The sequence below is a fragment of the Marmota marmota genome, unplaced genomic scaffold (assembly GCF_001458135.2).
Source record: "Marmota marmota marmota unplaced genomic scaffold, marMar, whole genome shotgun sequence".
Classification (NCBI taxonomy): domain Eukaryota; kingdom Metazoa; phylum Chordata; class Mammalia; order Rodentia; family Sciuridae; genus Marmota; species Marmota marmota.
This window is the reverse complement of record NW_025999853.1, coordinates 35,733,942-35,758,575: the sequence shown is the minus strand read 5'-3', so window position 1 is coordinate 35,758,575 and position 24,634 is coordinate 35,733,942. Positions and strand designations below refer to the sequence as shown.

The 24,634-nt window shown below is 39.9% G+C and overlaps 1 protein-coding gene across 1 annotated transcript in view; it reads left to right on the top strand.

Moving 5' to 3' along the window:
- Positions 1 to 23,818, top strand: part of Tph2 (tryptophan hydroxylase 2) — a 99,511-nt gene extending 75,693 nt beyond the window's left edge. The window contains exons 9-11 of the mRNA XM_015482992.2: positions 13,238 to 13,333; positions 21,738 to 21,871; positions 22,000 to 23,818. Coding sequence (XP_015338478.1) covers positions 13,238 to 13,333; positions 21,738 to 21,871; positions 22,000 to 22,174 — 405 coding nt within the window. The 3' untranslated portion in view covers positions 22,175 to 23,818. The remainder of the gene's footprint in view (positions 1 to 13,237; positions 13,334 to 21,737; positions 21,872 to 21,999) is intronic.
- Positions 23,819 to 24,634: the final 816 nt, after the last annotated feature.

The following is a 24,634-nucleotide window of genomic DNA, read 5'->3' as shown; positions in this document are numbered from 1 at the left end:
AATTCTCCAGACCTTCCGAAGACTTAAAAGTCCTGACGTTGAAACCTGCTTACTTTTTCTTCTCAAAGCAAGCTAGGATGCATTCATCAGGCACAGATGATTTCTGTAGTCATTTTAATTTCCATGAAGATGTACAAAAGAAAAGAGTTTTCTGGTTTAACTACAATGGGGTAGGCTCTCAAAATCTTAACTTGTATTAACAGAAATTTCTGTGATGCAATTCCATTTCTAGCAAAAGCAGAAAGAGGATGGTTGGGATTTTTTATGAGCTAGAATAGCAGAGGTAATGTTATATCAAACTATAGGAATTTAATTACCCTATTCCACAAATGTAGTTTTCAAATAAAGGAGTCAAAAGGATTTCCAAAGCTATTCTTCTGAACTGGGATATAAAAACCCAGAATACATTTAGTAGATGTAAAATGTATTACTGTACATTATGAGCCTCCACAATGAATGGTAGCATAATACGAAACGTGACATGAGACTGAACACACAGTGATTAAAAATCTCTTTGCTCTCTTCTTAGAAATATTACAATTTGCTTGGAGTTTTATGTGCTCATTACTGTAGGGATGGGCATTTCTGGAATATTTCTGGTGGGCACAGTTCACACTGGGGAAAGGTCTTCCAGAAAAATGGAAATTCCATCAATTTGAGAGATGAAATCCAGACTAGGTGTAAGTAAGAAATGCTGTTAGGGTTGGGAGGAATAAATCACTTGGGAGACGGGGGAGCACATCATTCTTTTCAGGGTCTAAAAGTCTGTCCTTTACATAAAAAAATCATCCCCTGACTTAGGGACTCCTCTGTTGAAAAGTCTTTACAGACACTATTGTTTTTCCTTCTTATTATAAAACTGACACATACTCATTATAGAAAATTCTGAAAAATGGATAAGGAAGAAAAAGAAAGTAAAGAACATTTATAATATCACAGCAGCAATAACCATTCTTAACATTTTGGCATATAGCCTTCAAGTTTTTCTGAAAAGTCATTTTGACCCATCGAATAAGGACTTCGTGAAAGGGAATCCTGGCTTTGGAAAAGGGCGTAACGAGGTGTTCATCCATTTATCAAACACTGTGCTGTCAGGAGAGACTTTATCTTTTATATCCACAGAAGAAAGGATAAATTGGAAATAGTCTAGAAATACAGGGTTTATGAGTCTCACTCAGTTAAGCTACAGTGTTTCAATGAACGTCAGATGTGGCTAATGAGTTTTGTTTGCTTTTCCTTCTTTTTCTCAGAAAAAAAAAATCAACAGACACCACATTTTTCTTAAGCAATTGGTTTCCATACATGTTCCTCAACCTCCACATCTTGCATTAGTCTTGTCCCCATTAGTGAGTGCTACTTTTGTCCAGTCACCTCATTATTCACCCTCTCCTATTGTTCTCTTTTTGAGTAAGATCGTAGACATCTGCCAGTAGCAATAGTATTCTAAAGCTTCCCCATAACATTTGCTCCCAAATACTCCTACTGCTCCGGAGTAAGAGGGAAACTGGAATCCATAGCAAACAGTGAACCCTACTATAGTAGACTATGTAGTTTTCCTGGGCCTGGGCTGTTTGGGACTGGCATGAGAGGCAGTATTGTGTGGTGAGTGATTCAGAGTGATTCAGAGCGCAGATTTTGGGATCAAATTACCTAGGTTCATATCCAGGCTCTGTTACTGACTGGCTAGGTGATAAAAATTAGGTGAGTAAAAATTATTCATGACATTGGCTAAAAAATGGTAAGGCAAACTTGACTCAGGATCATCAGGACAGATAAAGGGACTGCTGCAATGGGGATTTGCAATAGAGGAGAGAGATTGGACTCAGCTGCTAACAAAGAAATGTGGGAATTTGTAACCAAGGAGTGGGATGGGGTGGGGGGTGGTCAGTGCATGGAGAATTACTGAAGGAACCGTGAGAGGTAAGGAGGGATCCTAACTAAGCTGACCTAAGAGGACTCATGCTGAAGGGAGGCCAGGATGTCATACATCACTGGGAGATGGGTGGGGCATCAGGAACCTGATTAGACACTGAAGGTAATCAGATATCAAGCATGGGGGATTCTGGCTAAACTGACTTAGCAGTATTCTTGCTACAATTGGACAATGCAGAGATGAGCATGAAAGTCCCAAAGTTAAGATCAGCTGAAAAGGAGCCCAGGGGAAACTGACTAGTTTGGGCAAGGAGAGAATCTTTGTCAGTGACTTTAGACAAGTTTAATCTCTTTATGCCCAAGTCTCATCACTTTTGAAATGAGACAAATAATACTATCTAATCTTATGGAGCTGTTGTGAGAATCGATGAGATAATGCAATAATGAAGCTGCTTAGCACAGTGCTAAGTGTTAAAAAATGCCAGTTAGCGTATTTCGCATGATGGAACTCTTAGACATCTAGTTGACCATATCAGTACTTGCGTACAGGAAAGGCCCCTGGAGAGTTTCTACTTTCCTGTGTGACCTTGGTAATTCTCTAACTTTCGACATCTCAGGTTTTCCTATCTGAAATGCAGACTGTGCAATTTATTTTACAAAGGGGTTTTAGATGGAGATAGCGTGCTACTTTGCAATGTAAAGTGTTTTATCTATAAATAATAGAAGTAAGGCCTCCCTAGAAGATGTCAAGTTGCTCCCTGGAGATGGAGGAGGCCTCCCCTGACTTAATAGCACACCTCCCCTGAGTGAACGTAGAGAGAGGCAAGTCGCAGGAAACAGCTTAGGAAAATAAATGAGAAAATATTGTTTGTGCCAGGGAGAGCCCATGAAATATGAATTCCTGACTAAACTTCTCAAGCAGATTAGGAGTGATGCTGTTCATTGATACATGCAGCCCTCCCTTAATAACTAAACAACGCAATAAATTTGGGGTTTCAAATCTTGGCTGCCGTTCCTCATGAGCTCAAGCTTCTGCTAACTCAAGCCAGGTACTGCAGTTGGGCTGTAAGAGGGTTGAATTAACATAAGAGTATGCAAGGAAGCTCTTGGCAGAGTGCCCAAACAGGTCGTTTGCTCTAGTTTTGATGCATTTTGGATAAGACTCCATGTTTGTACACAGGGGTCCTGTGTTGGTGTCCAACTAACAAGGTTTAAACGTTCTCTATAACAAAACAAGGGGAAGTGCCTTAAAATGGCTTATGTTAGAGACATTTAAATGTTTAGCTATCATGCAAGCTTTTTCATTTTTTTGGTTGTTTACTTTTTCCTTTCTCAAATCTAATTAAGAAGACTTAATTCTTCCAAGATAAAAAAGTCGAATCTATAATAGGTGAGGAAAGGGACCCTGGATGCTGCTCCTTAGAAAAGGTGTAGCAGACAGGAAGATGCTGATTTGTAATCCAGGAAAATATAAATAAATACATCCCTAATTTAGCTTGCATCTTGCTTAAATTTTTAAACGATGTCTACATTTACTCATCAGAGGATATCACACAACTGTTCCTCATTCCTGGCTTTTCTTAATAAGACCAGCCTCCGTGGCAGTCAGATTGCCTTTACACAAGGGGACAATTGGCTGGAGCTGAGTTGCTGTTTTCCCATTAGATGGGCTTCATGATCCTCAGGTGGGAAGTGGAATATCATCTCAGTTACCTGCCTTCCCCCTACCCACTGATTAAGGGGCGTTACTGATTAGGGGAGGGGAAGGTGAACAGAGAGATTGCTGTTCTAGGCAGCAGCAAACACACCACTCTCTTGGTAGCCAGAGCCAGAGAGTAAGTTTGGCAAAATAGCTTGTCATGGGACACTGGAAATATTTCAAGTTGTGCCATTCTTTATCATCTCGTGAATTCTCATCAGTCAGAGTTAATTTTGTGCCTATCAAGTAATGCATCTAAATCAAATGTAAGTATGTATTGTTGTTTAAAGTAAGACTATCTATCTTATATTTAGTTCTGTACTTGTAATATGACTTTTTAATAAGAAACAGTGTGTTGTATTTCTAACCTACCCTCATTTGTTGTTGTCTGAGCTCACTTGAGCTATGCTCATTGCAGTACTGCTTCCCTCTAGTAACACTCAGAGGACTTTGGCTTCCTTTTATGACTGGCATGTAGTGTGCACTTCTGGCTGACTCCTTGCAGGCCTGTGCTGTGTTACTTAGCTGACCCAGAGATAACCAAAGAAAGGAGGGCACCTCCCCCAGGGCAAGCCATGGAGGATGACTGTAGCAAGCTAAACACACCCTTATCTGCCATGGCACAGTGAACTCAGCTGTCAAGGACTCAATTCTGGGGTCTGGTAGTGTTCAGTCATTCTGGGAACAGGAGGAGGATAGCGGACTATAGTGCAAACCATATGCTATAGTGCAGGCCTACACACCTGCTTCCAGTCCAGCTCTAATGTCCCTAAGCTTGCTGAAGTTACTGGACCTGTCTTAGTTTCCCCATCTGTAAAATGGCACATAGTAAGCGTTCAGTAAAAGGTAGTATTTATTTCATTTTCTTTACTTTGCAAAGAAAGTGGTTAAATGGTTAAATCAGAATGGTTAAATGATTTCCCAGGACCAAGTAAATGGCAGAGCCTGCCCTTGAACTTTGGTCTCTCAGTCCAAAGTCAATGTGCTCAAACTCCCATGCTCCATTACCTTCCCAGTGCCTACCTCTCAGGGTTGTAAGATGTAAAGTGCTTAATACTGTGTCTGGTGGAGTGTAGGCTTCAATAACTGGCAGTGATGATGATTAGAGATAGGGAAGCTCGGCTGAACTTAAATGCCTGCTAGAGTTTCAATTACCTGTAAACCCTCATTGTGACAAGGACCCCACTTCACAGGTATATCTTTTCAGCCCCATTTACACATACAGATAGTTGGTGTCGAGTGGGAGAGATGATGATGGTAGTGGTGACGGTTAGTGACTAGGAAAGAAACACGACTTCATTAATAAAAACTTAAAATAGAAAGCTGCTCAGTGTAATGGAGCAGCAAGAATGGCTCTCACCACTAAACATACCTTTCTTGTCAGTTCTCAGATATATAATCATCGTCCAGGATTCCCAGTCTTGCCTAGAAAGAAATAGGTGAGAAAGTGGAAGCTCTTTAGCCCTCATGTCTAGGAGGGTGTTGCTTTTAGTAATGCAGGGATAAAAATAAAACGACCCTCTAAAGGCAGTGGTGACGACCCACAGCTCACTTGGAAGTCAGTAAAAATCTCATTTTTCATACGAGCGTTGGAGAGCTGACCTTTAAAATCACCACATCTGGGGAGAATGTGTGATTTGATGCAGAACATTTCAGGGCAGGCTCAACGATGAATGGTTGAGAATATGCTCATCAGTTTTCTTCTCCTTCAAGGAACCCAGAACTGCTTAGGTTATAAAAGTCAGCTCTTGGACACTTCCAAACCTGTAGCATTTGCTTAAGTAGGTCTTCTGCACAAAATGGATTAAACACATATAGAAACGGAATGCTGATCCATGCAGCTGGTATGAAAATGAGGGGTGTGTGTGTACGTCTTCATAGTGGAGTTCGGCCATTTCAAGGTAGCTAGTTGTATAATAAGATCAGCGAAGGGACATTTTGAAAAAGATGAAATTGCTTTAAAAGAAGAACCATACTTTGTGAATCACTTTGTTATGGAGATGCTACATTGAGGCTCATGAACTGGATCTGGGGTTCAAGGAGTAATACTACTGAATATAAAACTAGCTTTTGATTTGTGAAACTTGAAATACCTGCTGGTCTAGAAGGCATAAAGAGAAGCCTATTTGTATTCATAATACCTATTTGAAAGAGCTGTGGAATTTTGTGGAAAACAGAATTGGCTGGATAGACATCTTACAGATTAATCTCCAGAAGAAAATATCTGTTTGATCTTGTGTGTCATCATCTGCTAACTGAAGGTCTGGGTGGTGATACTTATATAAATTCCTCATAGTTTTAATTCTGAGCAGTCTGGGCTGTGAGGCACTTCAGTGCTTGAATCTGTCACATCACAAACTCCTCCATACCTTGACCAAGCACAGTTAGCATTTTCCCTGGCTAAGCTTCAGTTGGCTGCAATCTTCAGAAACAGCAAACTGAAAAACTTTCCCCCTGACATTTTTGGATGATGAATCAGATGTCAGAATCAATGAGTTTTCAGAGTTGCTGCTTGTAATGAGGAAGCCTGAAGCCACTTAACCACGAGGCTGCTGAGCTTCTGTAGGAGATACCTGCCAGTCAACCTGCGTCCATGATCCTGAGGGCCTGCAAGGTGCCGGGCTTGACTGTGGCAAGGAAGCCCACTCCTTCCTTCCTTTCTGACATGGAGGGCTGTTGGCTGTCCTTGAAGGGAGCATAGAGGAAGGCCAAGGAACAGATCTATTTCTGAACCTGTAAGTGAAAACCCATTTGATGACGAATGTAGAGGAGTTTTCATCTTTTTAACGTCTGTAATATTGGAAAAATTGGCTGAGATTAGTGATTACTGACCCAGGCTGTCCCTGACTCTATTGGCATGACCTACTGGGGAACTCTTCTGGCTTATGCCCCTCCCTCCATCCCTCCATTCCTTCCTTCCATATTTGCTGAGGGTCTGCTACATGTCAGGCAGGTGGTAGAGACCAGACATTAAACTATGACAATAGCAAACAAACAAGCCAAGTCAGGCCCTGTCCCTGATTTTAGGAAGTTCAGTGTTTGGTGGAGGGGACAGGTTAGAAGGATGGCAATTTCAGCATGAATCCAACAGTGCTACCTAATCTGGGAGACCCACAGGAATTAGATCATGACAAGAGCATTCCATTCAGGGAGAACCCAGATGGAAGAGAGCAAGGTCAATCTGTGCTGTCCCCACCAGTTCTGTGATGGGAGGTGAGTAGGGAGGAAGAAGATGGAGAGATGAGGATCTAGACCCTGGAGAAGGCAGGGGCTGGATCATGGAGGGTGTTTTCTGCAATATGCAGAAGTTTGGACCTTCTCTCTAGGGTAGTGGGACAGTGAAGGTTTGTCATTGGGCTGCCACATGGCCATGGTGATCTGGCAGGGGGATGGGAGTATCCTGGATGGATCTTGCTGGAGTTTTAGGGGGACCAGTTCCTTCGGTGGTACTGATGTTCAATGAATGCATGGCACTCCTCTTAGTTTATGAGTGGGAGGAAGAGGATGGGGAATTTTTCTTTCTTCCTCCTCCTCTTCATTTTCAGTTTGGAAAATACCATTAGAGCCTGGTGTGGGGACTGCTAAGTATTAAGTAAAAACAAGTCATGTGGCCTTTGAATTCGAAAATGCCCAAAAGATAAGCTGAAGAATGGGCAATAAAACTTATATGGCCAGAGGGCGCTTAAACCATGCATTTATTTTTCAAAGTAACCACTGCAACAAAAAAATACAGGCAGCAGTAGTCAAGGAGCACACAGAAAAATTCAGACTGACGCAGGGCTGTTGAAAATCCGCCTATGTCGACGTGTTCTTCAATAAAAGTTGTTTTCTGCTGACACTCTTTTTTCTCCCCTACAAATGTTCCTCTTATATTTGATGACCAATTTTCCACAAGGTTTGCCATAATGTTTCCTCAGAGTTTAGGACTTTACATTTTAATTCCTTCGATGGCTGTTGTAACCTAGACAATGTGCGTTGTTTTCGCAAGTCAGGGGCGTCATTTTCTATCTGACAAGACGTTACTGGGATCCCTTCCCTTCTCTTTTTCTCCACTTGTGTTGCTCTATCCTGGTTTGAGAAGGGTCACTGGCAGAAAAGGCAGTTTCGGCTGGAGCCCATGACCTGGTACGCAGTAATTTGACCCATATCTACCTTCCGATGACACATATTTCCCTTAAGCACCCCCCATCCCACCTGCACCCCCAGCAACCTGGACCCAGTCACTCTTTCAAGGAGCTTGTTTTCCTGTAGCCTGGCTAAGATCCCATTAATTCTTCTAAGTCCAATACAAGGTTCAAATTCTTCCTGTCCTGAGACAGACAAGTAAACACAATTTAGACAGAGTGAGACCCTTATGGTAGGATTAAAACCAGAATTCTTTGTTATTTTTATTTGTCGTCTCTCTATGTCCATATTGTGCCTTTTTAAGCATAGAGATGGTCTCTTTAGCCACATTTGTAATTGCAGCTAGAACTTAGAAGAATTTAACAAATATAAAATTTTTTTGATGCTAGGGATGAACTCAGGGCCTTGCACATGCTAAGCCATGCACGTGCTCTACCACTGAGCTATACCCTTATCCCCCCAACAAATATAATATTTAAAATGACGTTTGTGACCTTCTGAGAGTTATGGTGGTTTTCATTTAGAGACTCAAGGAGAGAATATGGTAAAATAGGAGAATAGAAACCTGGATATAACTACAGTGCCACAAGGCATTTGGCCACTGAACTTGGAATTTGTACAAAGATTATTCTTAAATCTGTGAACATTTGAGGAGTGGCTTCATTTTGCTAAGGGCCAGATGGGGCTTCAAAGGCATGGAATAAGTGGCCTGAGATTGTAGAGCTGCTGTGGTCCCAGGACTGTGGAGGAACAGTGTTGACTGGGGACTAGAGCCCTGGATCAGACCTCACGTTTCCCAGCCCTGTTTCTACCACTTTTGCACTCATATTTGATATGGCACTAGTTAGATAATGGCAACATGTATGGTAAAATGTTGAAGCATGCAAAAACCACCTTTCTGCTCTCTTGAGGTTCAGACCCAGAAAAAATTTTTCCACTCTGGACCTTTGTTTTGCAAATCAAAGCATTGGGGCAGGCATAGACACCTTAGTGTGATTTGGCTTTAAGTACAACTCTTGGGAATAGTTGGAGTTTAAATGCTTGAAGAAAAAGCAGCAAAGACTGATGTCTGGTGGGAAGTTTTGTTTGAGTGATGGGGCACAGGTGTGGCTGTTTCAGAGTCAGTGAACCCCATGTGGCTCTAGCAATGCAGCCTTCATTTTCACTTTGGTTCCCAATGTTTATTTCGATTGCCTTAATATTTCTATTCTAAAGATTCCTGCTTAGCCATCAAACATCATTCTTGTTCCAATACTATGATCATTGGCAATTTAATCAAGATTAAGGAATCTTGGCTAAACTTAGAAAAACACTCATTGTTTATAAACGGAAATTTTGATGTAACTAAACTTCAGATTAGTAGCTGGAGGTGGGTGGTAGATGGGGAACTTGAAAGTCTCTACCTTTTCAACAACTTTGCAAATGTATACTTTGACATGCTATTTGTTCGAGGATGGAGAATCTTACCAAAAACTCTGTGAAAGGGAGGCTGTGAGACACCGAGTCCCTTTTATGTGTTTTTATCTACAGTGACCAGAGCTTTAGACCCCGATGTTAGAACAGCTTTGAGTGGCATTCTTCCTTTCTGGGATTTATCCTTTTGTTATGACATGGGCATCTAATAGAACAAACGCTTGTTACACAGGTGTTGGAGCAGTGTCCTGGAGGTCCCAGTTCTACAGGCATTGAGCCTTTATTTGCTAGATCATAAAGAAGTAGTGGTGGTGGTGGACTGGTGTGAGAGGCAGAATCCAGAAGTGGGTCAGGGAAGCGTGGGTTGCCAGGGGCACTTGAGGAGTGGGGTTATAGCTATTTACACCCCTTCTGGAACGATTTCAGATTTCAACAACAGGAACTACTTTGCAAGTGTGATTGCATTCTGGACCAGTAACAGCCAATCACTAATGGCAAAGAATGCTGGATTAGCAGTTGGAAACCTGAGTTTAATTCCTAACTCTGCTAACCCTTAGTTGTGGGATCTGAGCAAATCATTTAAAATTTGAGCTTCAGTGTTACCACTATACAAAGGAAATAACAAGAACTGCTCTGTCACAAGTGTGTAGTAAGATAGCATGTAAGGATAAATAGGATCTAAAGAAGGGCCTGAGGAGTTCTCTTATAAGAAAAGCCACAAATATATCATATAACTTTTTTAAACCAGTGACTATCTTTTGTTTTGTTGATGGACCTTTATTTTATTCATATGTGGTGTTGAGAATCAAACCCAGTGCCTCAAACATATAAGGCAAGTGCTCTACCACTGAACCACAACCCCAGCTCCAACATATAACTTTTTGTTATGTTAATACATTTCAGTCACTCTTTCAACTTCTTGCTTCCTGCCCTTGTGCAAGATATGTGAAAAATGGAATTCTAGGTATACAATGATGCATATTACCACTTAAAGATATATGTTACCAATATGTAAGATCAAGTTTTTAGGAAAGGTGACAGAGAAAATATATCACTAATTTACTCACTTGGGTATCTATTAAATGACATGTTTAAGCCAAATTTTCTGGAGAAGGTAAAAAAAATCATACTTGAGCTTTCTCCTAGTAGTTTATAGTGCCATTTAAATCCAATTTTTGTACCTACAATGACTTTTGGGCAGAATTTATGTAATTATTTCAAAGGATGCAGGGAGTATGAGAGGCAGGAGGTAAAATCTCCCATCAAGAGGCAAACTGAAAGAGTATATTCGTATCCCATCAAAAGTTCCTTGACAAATTTGGACATTTAATTGGAATATGTGACGTTAGCAAGAGCTTCAGGCACCTAGCACCAAACATAAAAAGGGTGTTGCATGGTGTGATTTTGTGAATCACCACAAGGGACCGTTGTGTACTTCATTGGTGTCCTGTCATGCCTGGGGACTTGGTTCCTTCAGACTTTTATCACTGTCCATCTGAAACCTTTTCAAGAATGATGCACTACCAGAAGTGATCTGAAGATGGCAGCATTGGGCGACCTATCTCCTTTTCCTAAGAGCACTACCCCAGCCATGTTCCACAGCAGTGTTTGGATTTCAGATTGTCACTCAGACTTCCTTCGCTTTAATGACTGTGTGTGTGTAAATGACTCTGCTTTTCTTCTGTGGAAGAGGTCCGATCTATCATTCCTGTTTTGGTTTTCAGTTAATGATTGTATATAATTATACTCAAGTAAAATATTTATAAATAATTATATATTATTAGTGACATATAAAATTTGGAATTCATGAACATCAGTGCTGATGAAAGGTACCCTTCAATTTGGGAGGTGCTACTTTTGGTATTATTTGTTTATGTTTAAAAGACACCAGCAGCCAAGAATTGGCAATTCTCTTTTGCAGGTTTTTTTTTTTTTTTTCAAACAAGGCTCAGAATATGTTTTCACTCTTTATTTTTATTTTTTTATAATTGCTAGGATATTTGTTTGGTAAATCTCTAGGGAGTATATTATATATCCACATCTGGAGAGTTCTCAGAGGAAAATAAACTCTATTTTCTTAAATTTTCAAGAAGCAATTAGTTATCCTCAAATTCTGAAGGGTCCTCAAGAGGTCAGCTAGTTCAACTCTAAGCCAGCTTCACATATAAAACCAAATAGTAGAAATGTGTGGTTGCTCCTTCCTCCTAATTAGTGATCTAATCAAGGTCTTCACCGGTATCGAAAACAGAAAGAAAACTACCCTGAACAAGTTCATAATTCAAATTTTGCCAACACTTGAGTTTCAGGTGCAATTTACTATTTCTCATTATCTGTCAGTCACACATGGAGCTGCAAATGGAAAACTATCTCCAAGCAAAAGTTCTCATTCTCTGAGGACAAAGGGCTGCAGAAGCAGCATCTAGGGGCTTTCTTTGGTCAAGGAGCACAGGAAACCAAAGGGAAAGGTAGTTGGAGAGCAAGCAGATGGAGCTGTGTGAGGTCAGAGTTTCTGGAAGGACTCCCAGATGATGTAAGGGTGAGAGCACAGTCTACACCACGGGAAGGAAGATGCACGGTGGTTCTTCCCTCTAGGTTGCTCTGATGCTAGAATCATATTAACTACACACTGGATGATAGATTGACTTTTGAATCTTTAGTCGAATTGACATAGACCTTTTAATTCCTGCTGTAAAATAGGGTGGGAGGCCAAATCTCTGTGAAAACTGTGAACAACACACCAGATTTTCTCAGAGGCTGTCTCTGCTTGTTTTGATTTGGATAATAGCCATGACCATGAATTATGTATGCATTGATGTAGCATAAGTAAAATTAAAAATGCACTTAATAGCTGACCTAAATGCTCCTGTAGCTGGCTCCATATGTGTATTTGGGATGCTTTTGAATGACAGCACATTTTTTTCCCCCCACAAACTCTTTTATATTCAATGTTAAATCTTTAAGGATGTCATGTCATGGGCTATAAAGGCAGTATAAATTAGGGAAATCAGCCAAAGGCACACTAAGAAGGTGCCATGAGATTCTAGTTTTCCTGTTTTAGACCACTCAACTTCAGAGGTCATCCTCACACTAAAAAATAAATAATGCCTTCTTAAACTGTGGGACATCTTAACCTCCACATGAAAATAGAACAAACTGCTATGTGCTACAAATACTATTTTCTGCCCCTTCTCAGGAGTGTTGAAATCCTCTTTCTCAACACCTTCAGTGCTCGGTTGTCACTAATGCAGGACAGTGTTAATCTGATGCAGCTTTTATTGCTCATTGTCAGCTTCTCACTTATATGTCAGAGCAAAAGTAGTGTGTTTGTAGACCCTCTCAATAGCATCTGTTGGCTGTGCAGAAATTTCTTTGTCTAGGTTGATTTTATAAATCCAACAGAAGTGATTGCAAGTTTTAATATCCTGGGGAAGCTGTAGTACTTGATTTTGATACATCTAAGGTCATTATACACACACACACACACATATGAATCCACACATGCATATACATATGCATACATAGCTATACATTTAAGATCTTAATAAAACACACACCAAAGTTGTGGTTATGATAATCTGGTAGGCATATTCTTGCTTTCTTGGTCTCTCTCTCTTTTTTTTTTTATCACAACTCTTTAGCAAGCATTGGCACCTAATAGGTATTCAATAAGTTTGTTGAATGAATAAACACATTACAAAAATCAGTTCGAGATGATTGGATTCCAAGCAATTTTTTCCACATTTGCATGAACTTTTTTATGTCATTGGAATTCAGGTTGGTAAATATAGTGACATTTTCTTATGGTGTTACCACTGTGATAGTAATTTATTTCTAAATCTGTGCTTTTATTTTTAAAATTATTGCATAGGATAGGATTTGACCTATGGGGTTTCTGAATCTAGGAAGTATGAAGTATCTTAATACTTTACCCATATAATTTAAATTTATGGAAGGATTATTCATTAAACAAGAGAGTAGATTTCGATAAATGTTGTTTTAAATGTTTTTAAGTTGATAACATTGAAGAAATTATGTACAGTGCAACCAGTTTACTTTGGGTGCCATTTTATTCTACTGAGGAACTTGTTGACCAATTCACTGGATGTGTGTCTATTTTTTTTTTTCCAGTGCTATTTCTTCACAATTGAGTTTGGCCTTTGTAAGCAAGAAGGGCAACTGCGGGCATATGGAGCAGGACTGCTTTCCTCCATTGGAGAATTACAGGTATGAAGCTGTGAATGAAAATATCCTTCCCAAGCAAACTGGTTCAAGGTCATGGAAAATATTGATTTGTTTGTCTGAGCATTTCTACTCACAGATACCCCATACATATTTAATATAGAGGATTTGGCACCTCAGATGTGGGTGCTGACCTAACTTTTTGCACTTCTGAAAGTGGGTCATGCCTTTCTGGGTTTCTGGTGTGACTCAAATGGATGAACAGCTATGTGTACAAATCAACAGGAAGGATAAATGTATCCTCAAGTGTTTGGTAACAAATGGCTGGCCTAAATTTAGTGCTGAAAAGTGGGCAATGACCTAGCAGTGATCCTACTGATTGAAATTCACTTGTGAGGGTGGCTTGGCTACACTGATTTCTGTCACCTCCATTGTTCCCATAGACTCCCCATCATCTTCTTTCTAAAGGGGGTTTTAGGTTATTTCAGTTTCTTTTATGTACATTAATTCAAAATTAATGGATATTAAAACACTTGTGTACATACAATTTGAAAAAAAACTAAGGATATTGTCAAAGAGGAGTCTAATATATGTTAGAGATGCCTAGAGAATGCTATTTTTGCCTTAAAATATAGTAAAATGATCATTTATTCAGAAATTATGGGGCTTGGGGCATTCTGATATTAATAGTTTGGTAATTTAAGAATTGCTATCTATGCATCACTGGGGGATAGCAAGTTTTGATGAATTTAGAATGTAATATTATATACAATCTGGAAATGGTGCTAGAAATTAATTCAATATTACTTTGATTATTTAGACCAAGATCAGGTTATGTACTATCCTAGGGTTTTTATTTTGAGATTGGTTATTCTTACATAATATAGTTGGGAAAATATATTATTATTGGAACTTTTTGGTTGGTTGTATTATTATTATCTTTTAGTTGTTGAGGGACCTTTATTTTACTTATTTATATATGGTGCTAAGAATTGAACCCAATGCCTCACACATGCTGGGTAAGTGCTCTCCCACTGAGCTACAACCCCAGCCTCAGTTGGTTGTATTCTTAAAAGATGCAGTTTCACTGCAGTTTTACCAAGTTTGCTCATTCCATGACTCCATTCCTTCATTAATTCTTCAAAAGCTTGATTGAGCACTTACAATGTACCTTGTACTGTGTCAGACACTTGGGATGAAAAGACAAATAATAATGATGGAGAAGAAGAATAGGAAGAAAATAGCACAACAACCTTAATAAACCCTTAAATAGACCTTAGTGTTTTGGGTACTTTAGCCATATTAATCCACTTGATCCTCATAATAACCCAGTGAGACAGGTGGTGTTATTATCACAGATGAGAAAACTGCAAATGAGAAAACTGAGGCATAAAGACATTAAGGGATTTGTCTAAGGTCACATAGCTAGTAAGTGTTGAAGCTGGACTCAAATGCAGACCGTCGAGGCCCCCAAGAACTGAGCTCTTAACCACCAGGCTATGCTGCCTGGGAGCCTGGCTATTCGGGGGTCGACTTCTAGTGCCAGAGATAACCCACAAACCGGATAATAAAAAAAGGTGACAAATGTGCCTGGTACATTTTAGGCCATGCCTGAGGGAGCTTCCTGACAAGGACCCTGCTACCCAAGCTGATTCTTGAGGGATGGGAAGGGTGAGTAAGGAAAGGACGATGTGCACAGATCAAACAGTGGACAATAGAATGTGTGCCCTGGACGCTGGTCTAAGCCTGGCCCAGTTGGGGAACTGAGGCTCAGCATGACTGGAATAGAGGATAATGGTCAACATTAACACACACACACATAACAACAACAACAATTACAACAATAAACACTTGAAGTAATTTTTTTAAAGATCAAATTTTAATGAAAAATCCATTTGGGGTTAATTTCAGCACACTGGCCCCCCAAACCCCAGTCAATAGGATGATATTATATCTCTCCATAAGCTCATGTCTTTTACAGGGTGTTTTTTGATTTCTCTGCAAAAAGTGTTAGTGAGAAAATGATGCAGCTCAAGACCTATTTACATTCTCCTCAGATGGTTTATAAATTATACCAGAAACAAAAGAAACAAATCTCTCTCGTGGCCCCCTACTTTTGACAGGGTCTTCTGGTCTGGTTAATGAGGCATGTGCAGGCAGCACTGAGGTGAATCTGTTGTTTTTGCTCCTATTGATGTGGACAGAATTGTCTGGGAATGGAAATCAGCCAGAAATACATACACCAAAGGGCATTGTCCGCCATGCATCTAGTCGTTCTGGTCCATCACCTCTAGTCGTTAGCATTCTTCCATTCTCAAATTTCAACACTGGAACATCCTTATGATTGCTACTTCAGACCACTTTTACAATTCAGAAATTCTTTCTCTAAGAATATCTTCTGCTTGTTCACAGAGAATGCATAACATGAGATGCTTTCCTTAGCACCCTCTCTCTGCCTAGCTTCTGTAAATGCCCAGAGCCCTCTTAGAGCTCTTCTCAATACTTTGATTTTTTTTTTATTTGAATGGATAAATGATGGTTCTGGATCCAATATAGGGATAACTTTATGAAAAGTATTATCATAATTCCTGTATAAACATGCTTACAGTTTTGAATGCCTCTTGCAGTAAATATTTTATGCTGTGCCAACTGTTGCCCAAATGTAGGATCCTGCTAAGTTGTTTGAGGTTTGGCATAGTCTTTCACATAAGTACTCACCTTTGGTCCCAGAACAGAACACTTCCAAAATTTGTGCTGTAACACTTCCAAAATTTCCCTGAGGCGTAGATGGTGCTCTTCAGAGCTGACCAAATATTTCCAAGTGTTACCTCTGTAGTTTGGGGGATAACATTCATTTTTCTCTCATTTTTTGGACAAGTCTTATTTTTTTATCTTTAAAGACAGAAATGAAACAAACATGGAAAATCTTTTAAGAGCTAAAAAAAAAATCTGATAACCATAACTACTATTCCCTGCCCCTCCATCTCTGTGTTGTACAGATCTGATCTGTGGCAGGCACTCCAAAAGTGTGTCAAGGTGGGACTTTTCCATACCTTCCATCACTGCAGAGAGCAGTTAATCATGAATTAAGTCGTCTCAAAAGCTGACTTTGAAAAACAGGTTGAAAATTGGATAATTGATTGCCATTTACCCACAATCTAGCTTGTATCCTTTATTTCACACTCTTTTTCTCTATATCCTAGAGTTGATCTAACTCTATAAATCTAGGCATCATTTTTCATCTCTTATTTGCTTGTTCATTCATTCATTTTATTCAACAAAAACAAAATTGATTGTCCAATATTTCAAGGAACATGGGATCAAGTAGGAATCCTGTAAGAAAAGGATGGATATAGATCTCAGCCCAATTCTTTTGGAGAAGCAGCAGTGAAATTTGTTCACATTAGGTGCTCAGGAAATGAATGCTAATTGATAAATTGTGAGTTTTATCTCAAAAACCTAATCTATCTCAAAAGCAAGAGCCAATTCTATTTCTTTTTCACTTCTTTATATTTTTCAGGCTGCAGATTAGATTTTTATTTTTTATAAGTGGTCTTACCATCCACCCCATAGTAGTTGTTGGAATATTTCATATAAATACATTTGTTTTCCTTTTTCATGTTTTGACAAGGCTGGTGGTTTAAGCAAATGTAATTATTATTGCCTTTTGGCTTTAGTTTTAGGATGCCCTTGTGAAGTGAATTTATTGTGTTGCCTTTATATAGCTATTAATCAGCATTCTCAGAACAGCTTTCTATTTATTACAATCATTTGTATTTACTGCTACTTCCAGCAACTCTGGGAGGTGGTCAGAATTATTGCCAGGCTGTGGAGAAGAGCCTCCAGAGGCTTGAAGTTTCTCTGAGGTCATCTAGTAGGTCAGTGGTATCGCCAGAGTTGGGATTGTGCTGCTGAGCCCCTACTCCTTAATCCTGTTCAGATGTCTCCTGCCTCCTCTTCTCCCTCCTAGTGCTGTAAGGAGCAAATGATGGAGGATGGGAGCTGAAACTGTCTCTGGCCTTCACAAAGGGGTTGCTTGAAGAGGAGGTTGGTTGTTCTTTTGTCCATGCAGCTTATTCCAACTGGTATGACCTAAGCATTGATGATTTAAAAAAAAAAAAAAAAGTTGGATGCATCATTGGCCTTTGCAATAGGGATATCGATGGCATGTTGTGCCTGGCTTGAAGGATGAGCCTGTGAGGGGGGTTCAAAAAATACCACATGCACACATACACACAATGCACAGATACATTTATTTGTTGTTCTGATGTGGGAAAAGATGATTGTGGTGTGAGTGTAGGAGTGTTTGTGAATTCTTATTTGGAATCTAGGGCCCAAACTACCCATAAACCTGACTTCACACCTGAGTTTTTTTCAAACTTTAACCAGTCCTAATATAGAGAGTGAGGATCACAGGGTTTACATCTAGAATAGTTGAGATAATAATTCTGAGTCATTGCAAAGACAGGTGTCTGATGAGCGAGCCCAGGGCTGGTATTCTTACAGACTAGGTCCTGGAAGTCTCATGGCTGGGGCATGCTTCTTCCCTGGAGAGAGGGGCTGCACACATGGTGAAAGGTATGGCTGAACATAGATGTGTGCCAAGCTTCTTCCTTGGACTAAATAGCAATAATACCTAAATACATTGAGTACTTCCCAAGTAGGCATTTTGCATACATGACCTCATTTAATTCTGGCCACAACTCTGGGTTATAGACACCACTAGTTTTCCCATTTTTCAGATGAATACTAGAAAGGGCCTATAGAAGTTAAGTAAATTGTCTTAAGTCATAAAGGCAGGAAGGGATGGAGCCAGATTTGAACCTCAGTTCTTTATCTTAAAGACTTATTCTCTTAATCACTGTATAATATTGTCTACTAACAACTAAATTTTAGGAAATTTTGATGTTGAAAAGAGATTTTTTTATAATTAATAGTCTGGAGTGACAAATTAACTTTAATTTGTCCATTATAGCTGATTATATTGGTAATGGCCACCTATGTGGGGAAGGGTGGCAAGGCCATTCCCAGGCCCAGTGGGAGAGGCTGTTGTGATCAATTACACTGGCTGGAAGGTGGTGTAAGTACTGCATATTTACAGACCCTGTTAAAATTATATTGCAAGAAGAGCTGCAGAATCCATGCAGCTCTAACATCTCAGTTTATCAAAGTGGAGAGTGCAGCCCAAACTGAGGTAGTTTCACTCATTTGCTGTCATACACCTAGCTTCTGTGGGATAGCATCCAGGTTTACATGTTCCAGACCTGTGCCCTTGTCTTTAGCACTGTAGATAAATCCAAAAACAGTCCTTGCAGAGTGTTCAGAGAGGAGAAGGTGACTCCCAAGCACTCCTGCAGTTTCCAAATGGCTTGAGAGTAAAAGACTGTCAGCTGGATTCTGCCAGCATTCTAAAGCTTCTCTCCAGGGGAAGTTGGGTTGATTATTGCTGACTTCAGGAATTTAGATGCTTAACGCTTCAGGAAGGAAGTGTTAGGGGCATCAAGTAGTGTGACTCAGTATTTAGAGAGGACCCACTCTGAAGGTAGATGAGATGGCATAATAGCTGCTTACCAAAACTGAGGTGGCTCACAGACACACATGGGTAGGAATCAGGAAGCAAACCCAGTAGGGCCTCTCTATTGGACAAGGGAGTTTGGAATTAAGGGAGACACAGATTCTATCTTGTACTCCTTGTGTCATTTGGTAGTATTCAGAGACATGATATCTCGTGGGTGGTAGGGGTGCTGTCACACAGGAGAGCTCATATTTAGGTAAAAGAGACCATTTGCAGGTGTGGGCACTACCTCAGTTGTTGGTCTAATCATTGGCTGCTCCCTTAACTCTAGGCTTCTGTCATTTTCCAGACTAATCCATGGGTAGCAGGATTAGCCCTATATTTATTGCTAGTTAAGGAAGAGCACTGGTCCCATAAACTGCAGGGGAGGTCCCTGGTAAGTGACCAGTATATCACAAACAACAGGCTTCTAAGAATAGATGGCATTTTTTGAGTGCTTAAAACAATTATTTTTTCAGTTTTTCCATTTAAATATGGTATCAAACAAGGGTAATCTATGTTGCCTAATAGGCTTTGCCTCAAAGTATTTGCTGTGAAGCCACTGATTCTTCTCGAAGTCTGATGCAGGGCACCCTGGGTCTTTTGTTGGATCTATTCTAATCCCCATTACCTGCTGAAATGACTGAATGTGGTCATAATAGGATATTGTTACCTGATGATTTTTTTTTCTAGAACCATACTGATTTCAGTCTGTTGTGCACACATGCATCATGGAAGCCCCCTCTACACATAGTGACAACTGAGGGTGCTAATGTCCTATGGAGGTATTGGAGACCCAATGAATAGATGAGTTTCACTTCTTTTTGTGCTTGTCTTTGACCCAGTAAGAAGTCTTTGGCTCAGTGGTGATGTCCCAAGGAGCCATGACTTAAATGTTCTTATAACCTGTTCTGCTACCACTCTGTCTGCCTCTGAATGCAAAGATAAAAAGTCTGAGGACACGGAGTCAGCCAGGGTCCCTCCTTCCATCTGTGCGTGGATGGGTGAATGAATAATTACAGCAACGCACTACAGTTAAATGTAACCACTGTGTACAGCTGCAAAGAAAGTAGTTTCTGATTCTGAAAACCATGACAAGATGATGGGAAGCCAATTCTTTTGCAGAGGAGCAACAGCTCTCATCAAAGGACATTTTGTTTTTTGAAACTGTGAAGTTGTTTTTAAAATGTGGACAGAATTATTGGTCATGTGGAACCAAAATCCCCTGATGTTCACTGTGCAGCATTGAATCCAGCACAAATGCATTTGCAGGTGTAGTGACCTTCTCCTTTATAATGAAGCTGTTCTGTGGGCCAAAAAAATGAGTTCACTTCGAGAGGCCCTCTGCATTCCATGATTCATATATGCATTGATCTGGACAACAGGACTTTGCAGGAAAGTGAACCACATGCAGGGTAGAGCAGTGTGCCCCTTCTCTTACGTGTCAGTCCTTTGGTTCTCAATTGCATTTTCAAATGTAGGGAACCACAGCCTTCTTCACAGAGGGCTGTAAATCATTCCATGCATTTTGAAATGGCTGGGGGAATGCACCAAGAATATTGATCAGGAAAGGATTTTCAGAATTTCTCCAGGAAATCTTAGCTGTTAGAGATTAAGAAGGCAGAAAAGTGCTTTGGGTGAAATCCAGAGGCTGGATTAGAGAGTATCTTTAGAATCATCCACCCAAACCTCTCATTTACACTAGAGGGAATGGAGGCCCTGGGAGGTTAAATGATTTGCCAAGGTTACCCGGTTAGAGGCAGCACCTGCACCACAGCATCGGATTTCTCACTTAGTTCAAGGCAATTTCTGTTAACCCCCTCCTGTCTCTCTTAACTAACTGACCCCTTAAATTGAAAAGAGGACAGAATCTAGGGAAGTATTTCTCAAACTATGTTTCACAGCCATTTATGTCAGGGTCACCTTGGATGCCTTTCCAATGCATATTTCTGGAATTCATCTGACCTACCAAGTGAAATTGAGGCCTGGGCATCTGCATTTTCACAAGCTCCTCAAAGGTTATTTAGGTACAATGCACTTTAAAACCATCCATTTATTAATAGGCAGGTGGTGGGAAATGGCCACTAATTTTCAACATCACTGAATTTATCTGGAGGATACGGTCATTCTTATTTTCTTGCTGATCTTCTTGCCAGTCATATAGGGAACTGAACAGAGCTAATGATGGTTCAAGGAGTAATTACAATGGCTTTCTTGTTTTCCTAATGCCTGCTTTGGGCATAAGTATAACTATTAATATTAGCTTTTTTTCCCCCAACTGGCAATATTTGTCTGCTGTATATTGCTGTGCTGTCTGTGATAGAAGGTAAATGAATGCTTTGTAAGCATCCTCAAACATACAGGCCCACTCCAGTCTCTGTTGATACACAGGGTCTGGCCTCAAAACGTCTAGCAACGAGTCCACAAATAGTTCAGTGAGAGTCCCAATTACCTCTGCACGTAGGTAATTATTACTTCTGCCATTTAAGTGAAATTTCAGTACATTGCTTATAGCAATAAATTTAGGAGCATGTTTATGCTGTCCCTGCTTCTATTCATAGCATAGATTTAAAATTCCATTTCTGTTGGGATATAGCTCTGAACTGTCCTTCAGTAAGAATTTGGCTGATGATAAATAAAATAATACCATGGTCTCATTTTTTTCCCCTCAGCACCTAACAGACTTGAAAAATCAAAGCAAACCAATCAATCCACCAAGCCCCCCCTTCTCCCAGCGCCCCCCACAATGCCAATTTTCCCTGCAAATAGGAGAGTTGTGTTTCATGGCAGTTCTGTAGGATTACTGCGCCATCAAATGTGCTGTAGAGGTGTGATGTCTTGGCACTTTGGAGGACTTTTTATGGAGTTTAATGGGCTTTGTGGTGTGTTTTGCAGCATGCTCTTTCTGACAAGGCCTGTGTGAAAGCCTTTGACCCAAAGACAACGTGCTTACAGGAATGTCTTATCACCACCTTCCAGGAGGCCTACTTTGTTTCAGAAAGTTTTGAAGAAGCCAAAGAAAAGATGAGGTAAACTTGCTTTTCTTCCATCTATAGAAAGTAACTTTTTGTTTTTCTGGCTCTGTTTCTTCCTTCTATCTATCTCTTGTACCAATAGGGGTTGATCACATATCCTTCTATTTCTGTTTATTCTACAGGGACTTTGCAAAGTCAATTACCCGTCCCTTCTCAGTATACTTCAATCCCTACACACAGAGTATTGAAATTCTGAAAGACACCAGAAGTATTGAAAATGTGGTGCAGGACCTCCGCAGTGATTTGAACACAGTGTGTGATGCCTTAAACAAAATGAACCAATATCTGGGGATTTGATGCCTGGAACCAATGCTGTTGCCAGCATGATCTTTTGGGGTTGCAGAAGCAATTCAGTCAATGTCATATAACACCAATAACTTTCTGTGTCTTGGCTTGGCTAGTAAGCATGCAATTCTGTATATCTATACCTACTTGTAACTTACTGTGTTAATGTGTGAAACACTGTAAGGAACCCAATAGCAGATAACCCTCATTGTTTGAAAGATTGTAATATGTTTAAATGTCTTAAGTAGCTTTGACATTCCTGCTTAGCATCCCTAACCAAACTGCATCTTCTAAAATTTGTAACAAGGCGCCCTCTTATGATTCTAGCTTATGACCTTTTCTTCCTTGAATCTGAGCTATTCTCTGTTCATTAGATAAAATGAAAATAGCAGTGAAGCAGTTTCTGTTTTCAGTCGTATCAATGTTTTTGCAGCATTATTCGAGATAAACTCAGAGTTGTAGGAAACTTCCTATTACAGTAACAAAAGTTTCATTATTCTATTTCAAAAATTGTTGAGGTAACACAGTAGTTGAAATGATTTGAGAATGAGTATTTATACAATGTAAGAAAAGAAAACATTTTACAAACAGGATATATAGGTTGCATTGACCTTGTAGAAACAGTTGTGGCAAGCTTCCTGAAGTATTTTGAAGAGGATACTTCCAGAAAGAATATGAGGAGAGAGTAAACACTGGGGAATAAATTCTTGGTACTATGTATTTCATGCTGGAATAAAGTGAATTATCCTCTCAAGTGTTTAACCCATTTCTCTGGTCAGAAGTAATAAAATCATAGGGCTACAAAGATCACCTGTGATTCCAAAGAGGTGGAAATTGAGTCATAGAGAAATTAAGTGATTTGTCCAAAGTAGCACAATTAGTTGTGCACCAAAATTCATAGATGGTTGCATTTTCATTTTGGATTGTTGAGTTCAACTTGGCATGAGTGTGTGCTTACGTGTAGTCAGAGAAGGGAAACAAATGCCTGTTAGAACTGTTTGTCACTGCATGGGAACTTGTTTGTAACCATTGTCTCCTCTCTCAGCCATGCACCAGACCAGATCAATGGTCAGTTGTCCATGTTCTCAGAGTTTGGACAACTCTGGGCAAAGATGGATGATACACCACAAATTTTTGGTGATCCTTGCTATGAAAGATAAAGTCAGGCCACTAAGTGAACAAATAAAAAACTGCATTTTGAAATGGCTGGGGGAATGCACCAAGAATATTGAATGAGTGAATGAACTTCATCTTCTGATTCCCTCACCAAACACAAACAAAAACTGATTCTGAATTTGGCAGGTAGTAAGAGTTCTGAATGCTTAAGTGGTTGGGACAAAAAGAGGTAGAGAAAGAAAAGATGACAAAGTGGCTTTTAAACTTGTAATTCCAAAATACTTATTTGAGCAATTTCCAACATTGCTGATAGGGGTCCCAGGGCATCCTGGATCCATGTTCTTGGTATCCTGAGCAAAGAATTGAGCCAGACATGAGAGGTTGGTGAGCAAGGCAGTGGTTTATTTTAAAGGCAAAGTAATGTTTTGGGAGAAGTGAGAGAAGTAGAGTGGGCCCAGCTGCCAACCATCCAAAGGTCCTGTCTACACTGCAGAGGTGGCTTTTATTGGGCTGCACTAGTACTCCCCTCTTTCCCCTGGGTGGATATGGGGTTAACTGACACCTTGATTGATAACTGAATTTTACATAATTTCTTTTCTATTGCCCATATGTAAGTTTATTTTTCCCTTAAAAAATTCACAGACAGGGAGCGAACCCCAATGCTAAAGATATGTTAAATAGCAACAAGTTAACTTAAGTCCTCAGGCCTTTGGGCTATTGCTCATGCCCAAGACTGGGGACCTTTCCTTCTTGGTCTTGAATTTCCCTTGTGGTTCTTTAGCTTTCTCATGCACAGCAAGATGGCCTAGCGTGCCCTCACAGGAAGGGACTCCAGTTGGAGTGTCCTCAGGGCCCTGGGTGGAGGTGAGAGCCCCAAGGTGTGGTCCCTTGCCAGGGCCGGTCTCCTACCTAACAAAGATGTTCTTTTAATAGGAAATTACATCAAATTTCAAGCTAATTCATCATCTTATATGGGACTCATTATGGATCAGAAATCTTTGGTCTAAATATATAGAGGGGAAACATGAGAAAGAGTTCAAAAACACCTTAGGGGAGATAAATTTAAAATAAAAAGTCTGATGTTTTGAATGTTGGTTCTTTTAAAGAGGAGATTTCATTTCTGAAGCATTCTCAAACAACCCCTGCCCCAAAACAAAACAAAACAAAACAAAACAAAAACAAAACAACAACAACAAAAAAAAAACAAAAACTGAGTTCCTGAAGGCATTTGGTGGCTAGAAGGTGACAATCTTGAAACATAAATGCTGTTCTAGGGTAAGGGGACAGTATCTTGGAAAATAATCATCAGAGAAATGATGAATGCACTGAAAAAAAAACTCTAAAAGGATCAAGCAG